This window comes from Mirounga leonina, unplaced genomic scaffold (genome assembly GCF_011800145.1).
Source record: "Mirounga leonina isolate KUSES-001 unplaced genomic scaffold, KU_Mleo_1.0 Mir_418, whole genome shotgun sequence".
Classification (NCBI taxonomy): Eukaryota; Metazoa; Chordata; class Mammalia; order Carnivora; family Phocidae; genus Mirounga; species Mirounga leonina.
Window position 1 is genome coordinate 1,508,400 of NW_023270739.1, and position 4,826 is coordinate 1,513,225.

A 4,826-nucleotide genomic window follows, 5' to 3' on the forward strand; every position below is an offset into this window, starting at 1 on the left:
TGATGATGGTCATGATGGTGATGGTGGTGATGGTCATGATGGTTGTGATGATGGTGGTGATGGTGGTGATGGTCATGATGGTAGTGATGACAATGGTGATGATGGTGATGATGGTGGTGATGACAATGTTGATGGTGGTGATGATCATGATGATAATGGTGATGATGGTGGTGGTGGTCATGATGGTGGTGATGACAATGGTGGTGATGGTGATGGTGATGATGGTGGTGGTGATGATGGTGGTGGTGATGGTCATGATGATAGTGATGACAATGTTGGTGGTGATGATCATGATAATGGTGATGATGGTGGTGGTGGTCATGATGGCGGTGATGACAATGGTGGTGATGGTCATGATGGTGGTGGTGATGATGGTGCTGATGGTGATGGTGGTGATGGTGATGATGGTGGTGGTGATGATGATGGTAAGGGCAATGCCAGGCCCTAGTGAAACTCTTTACACATAGTATCTCATTCAATCCTCAGAATAACCCAAGAGGAGGCTCTGTGATTATTCCTGTGTCAGGGTTTGGGTGCAGCGTCAGGGAGGATAAGTGATCAGTTCCCTGAGCGGCAAGTAGCTTACACTCCAGCTTGGGCCCCATCCCGACTGCTGCCTGCCCTGCCATGACACGGGTAAAGCCAACCGGAAGACAGGAGCATGGCAGGCAGCAGACAGAGTGGAGAGCTGGCTGGCCATCTGCAGGTCTTCAGCAGCTGCAGTGGTTGAGCCAGAACTGGCTCCCAGCTTCCTCAGCAGGAGGAGAAATGACCTGATCATCGAGGTAGCGTCATGGCCGGGAGGAAGAATGTTCCACACTCCCACCCAGGCACGCCATTTCTGGCCCTGAACTCTAAAACAAACTTCTCCTGTGTGTCTGGCTGCAATTCCATTTTTTGCGGCTGCCTGGTGTTTGGAAGGCCCTTGCGCTGGTTGCTTTCAGGCCTCTGCCCGAAAGAGGGGAGGAGCTGTGGGAGGGCTGAGCGGGTGGCAGCCCCAGGATGCCCGCGGTGGGATTCTGAGACCTCGCCCCTCTCTCCCCCCGACAGAAATGCCTAGAGCTTAAGACGAGCCTGCTGGCCCGGCAGAGGGGCACCCAGTCATCCTTGGACCGCCTGCGGGCCCTCCTGAGACTGATACAGGGCGAGCAGATGCTGCAGGTCACCATGACGACCACCAGCCCCGCCCCACTGCTGGCCGGGCCCTGGACCAAGCCCCCAGCGGCAGCCATGCGCTCCGCCCTCCAGCACCCCCAGGGGCACAACTGACCCTGCGGGAGCCGCTTCACACCCACGGAAGGTTCCTGGGACCCTGCTCAGCAGACCTGAGGGTTCTGTCCGCCTTAATTCATAAACACTATGAATTTCAGATGAAAATAAAACCTGACCGAGAGAGACAGAGGAAAGAAGGGAGAAGGAACTGGGTGGAAGTCCTAGAGCCAGCACGGGTGGGGATGGAGTCCTCTCCCTCCACATTTAGATGGGACACCAAGAAAAGCAGGGGGGCGCCTGACGGCCGGGCGCACAGTCAGCCCCTGGCTGTTGGGGGGCTGCCCAGCCTCCGGCTTCCAGGCACAGCTGTCTCCTCGGCCTCGTGCTGCTCCCGGGAGAGAGAAGGGCAGAGGTTGGGAGGGGAGCCAAGAACCCGAAGACCTAGCTGAGTAGTAGCGGTAGTTGGGACGAGCAGTGGGTAGCGAATCTAGGTAGGACTCCACGCCCCTCCCGCTCAGGGGCCCCGGGGCTCGAGGCCGGGATGCTCCAGCGCCTTCCCAGAACACGGGCCCCTGTCTGTCAGTATTATTAGCATTAAGAGTCACAGCCGTTGAACTTGAAAGAAACTACGAGGTGGGTCCCTCGGGGAGGGACTCTGCAGTCTCCACCTGCCAGGGCCTCCCCGTGCCCCCCGAGTCTTCGGAGCGCCCGCTCTGTACGCCTCCTGCCCTTTGCCGACCTTCTGGACTCATTTTGCCATCGATGTATTTTTCTCATGGAGTTTTTGGGCAAGATGGAGCTGCAAGCATGCAGGGGAGGCCTTTGGCGGGTTTTCTCTTCGGGGTTGAATCATTCAACTTACGACTGAAGCCTTTTCTTTTCTCCTTTCGAAGAGCCGATAAAGTATTCCATTCCTCTTTTCTTGCCAGTACAGACACTTATGCCAAAAATAACTTTACATTTTTGTATGGCGTTTTTATTGTAAGATATTTAATGTGAAGCAGGGATGCTTGCTGACTTCTTTTCCTGCTTACAGTGGTCTCTGCTGCAAGGTACGAATGCGAAAACCCCTCCTGGGGGACTGCCAAACTGGAGAGATCCAGAGGGTTCTTTCAGAAGGGGGGGCGAGGGTGGGGAGGGAGAGGGGGCAGTGGCCTCGGGAGGGTTTGGCCTTGGGAGATGCAAGAGTCCCTCTTCTTGCTGTCTCCTTGCGTTCGTGAGAGCTGAGGGCGCGCACGCGTCACACAAGGGCTCCCGCGCCCCGGGGTGGGATGTCCACCCACCAGCTTCTCCAGTCCTGAGGGACGTAGCACAACAGGATAAGCATCCGGAAGCCACCGGGCTCCCACCCAGCATATCACATGGTGCCCCAGACACACACGCACGCAGACAGGTGCAGAGCAGGGAGGCTGGCCAGGATCCCACAGACTGCCATGGTCCCTCCTGTCATTTTCTCGACTCCGGGAGAAACTGTGCTGTACGATACAGATCTATTTTAATACACTTAACACTGGGTTGAACAAGATTTTTATATTCTTTTATTGATGAACAAAGTGAACTGTGAGACACACGTCTTCTATATTGGTTACTCTAGATGCCAATTATGCATTACCGCGTGGCTTGCGATGTAAATGTCTTCAGGTTCCTTCTTGTTTGTTTTTCTTCTTGGATGGATTGAATTGAATTAAATTAAAAAAAAAAAAATGTAATGGGAGGATATGGAAGGTTGGACCCGGGAGGGGTAGCTGCCGACGTGTCTTGAAGACTTAGTGTTTTGGACCAAGGAGGACCGTCCAGTGGATAGTGAGGATAGAGAAAAAGTGTTTGTCTTAAATATGCCAATGTAGTTTTCCTTCTGTATGATGTATTAAACTCGATTGATGATTTCAAAGCCGTGTGGTTTGCTTTGCCTTCAGCAGAGAGGCCTCTGGGAGCACGAGGGGCAGGGAGGGGGAAATTGGAGAGGTGGAAAATCAGGGTCCTGCCCCTGATGGGAGGGAGGGAGGGAGGGAGGAGAGAGCTCATGGGCGCCCCCACGTGCTGATCCCCCCACCCCCACCCCGCGGTGGCAGATGCAACTGTTGGGACCCAGTGGATGATCAGGAGCAACAGAAACCCACCCGGCCAGGCGCTCTGCGGTGTGGCCACTGCTCCCTCACTTATTCCTGCTTCGCTCAGCCCATCAACAGCACCTGCTTTTTCTGTTGCACATGAGCTCCCACAACCTACCCACCTGGGTCTTCGTCCTTGGCCTTTCAAGAGAGCAGCCAAACTGGGGAGCCAGACCCCCTGCGTCCTGGCTCCAGACACTTCAGAGGCCTCCAGTCGGCCCAGTCAGGTGGCGAGCACACCTCTGGACCACCAGATGTGGCCAACGGTGGGGTCAAATACAAAGGGATGGCCCACTGGAGCCCGGGGACTGAGGGATGCACCCAGAGACGGGCGGGGTGGGCAGGGCTGCATGGCCCAGCCGGCGGGGTCTCTGACAGTCCTGTCCTATTTCCAAGTGGGCCCAGAATCACATAGTTTGGGTGGGGCCTAGAGTTCAAGGCGCCTCTGCCTGACCCCCGGCTGACTCCTCCAGCGCCCCTCTGCCTCCTTGAGAGCTGGCCCAGTCTCAGCCCCAGGGACACATGAGGAGCCCCCCCCCCCGCCCCCACCCTGCCTCAGAGGACTCAAGATTCCCTTCGGATTCCCGTCGTTCTCAGTCTCCTAATTTCCTCCCACCCTTTCGGGTCCCTCTCCAGCCAGGCTGCCCCTCTCCCCATGATTCCCCTGGAGCTGCCCAATTCAAGGTCAGTAGTGACCTCCCTGTGGCCAGATCTAGTGGGGGACACGCTGACCATGCCCTCCAGCTGAAGGACACTCCCAGGACCCCCACTCACCTGGTTGTTCCAGTTTGTCTCTTCCCTGGGTCTGTGCTCTGACCTCTCCTCTCCTCCTGAATTCCTAGGCTGACCTCGTCCAGCCTCCTGGTTCTCTGTCTCTATGCTGACTGTTCCCTAGCTGTTCTCTCCAGGGCTGGGCCTCTGCCCGTTGGGCATCAGAAAGCGTCTGTCTCTGCCAGGCCAGCCCTCCTGCACCTGTCCCATCTCTGGGAGATTCCATCTTCTTAATACATGGGCCAGCAGCCCAGCGATCTCACCCTCCACACCTGCTCATCGGCAGTGCGCTCAGAATATAAGCAGAGGGTGGCCATGTGTCACCACCCACACCAGCATCACCTTGGTCTCAGCCCGCCACCTCACCTGGATGACTGCAGCTGTGGCCTTAACACGTGCTCCTCCCCCATCCCTCTGCCGCCAGCATGACAATGCCTCTGCTAAACCCCTGCTGTCACTGCCCGTCTTGCCCAGCAACAAGTCCTCCAAGGCTGCAGTCACTGCATTCTCTGGCCCTTTGACTTCCCTTCCTGCCTCTCTTCACTTTCCTCACTCTGTTCCAGCCGCACGGCCTCCCTGCTCTACCTGGAACCCACTTGGCATGCTCCTGCCACAGGGCCTTTGCACGGCTATGTCTGTACCAGGCATGCCCTGCTGTCTCTTGGACTGGCTTCCCCACTTGCTTGGGAATTTGACCACAGTCCCCTCAAGGTGCAGCTGTCCCCAGCCACC

The 4,826-nt window shown here is 56.6% G+C and overlaps 1 protein-coding gene across 1 annotated transcript in view; it reads left to right on the top strand.

Annotated features, from left to right (window-relative positions):
• PHF21B (PHD finger protein 21B) overlaps positions 1 to 2,337 on the top strand; it is an 87,928-nt gene extending 85,591 nt beyond the window's left edge. Inside the window, exon 13 of the mRNA XM_034987323.1 lies at positions 1,051 to 2,337. Within this exon, the coding sequence (XP_034843214.1) occupies positions 1,051 to 1,269 (219 nt within the window). The 3' untranslated portion in view covers positions 1,270 to 2,337. The remainder of the gene's footprint in view (positions 1 to 1,050) is intronic.
• Positions 2,338 to 4,826: the final 2,489 nt, after the last annotated feature.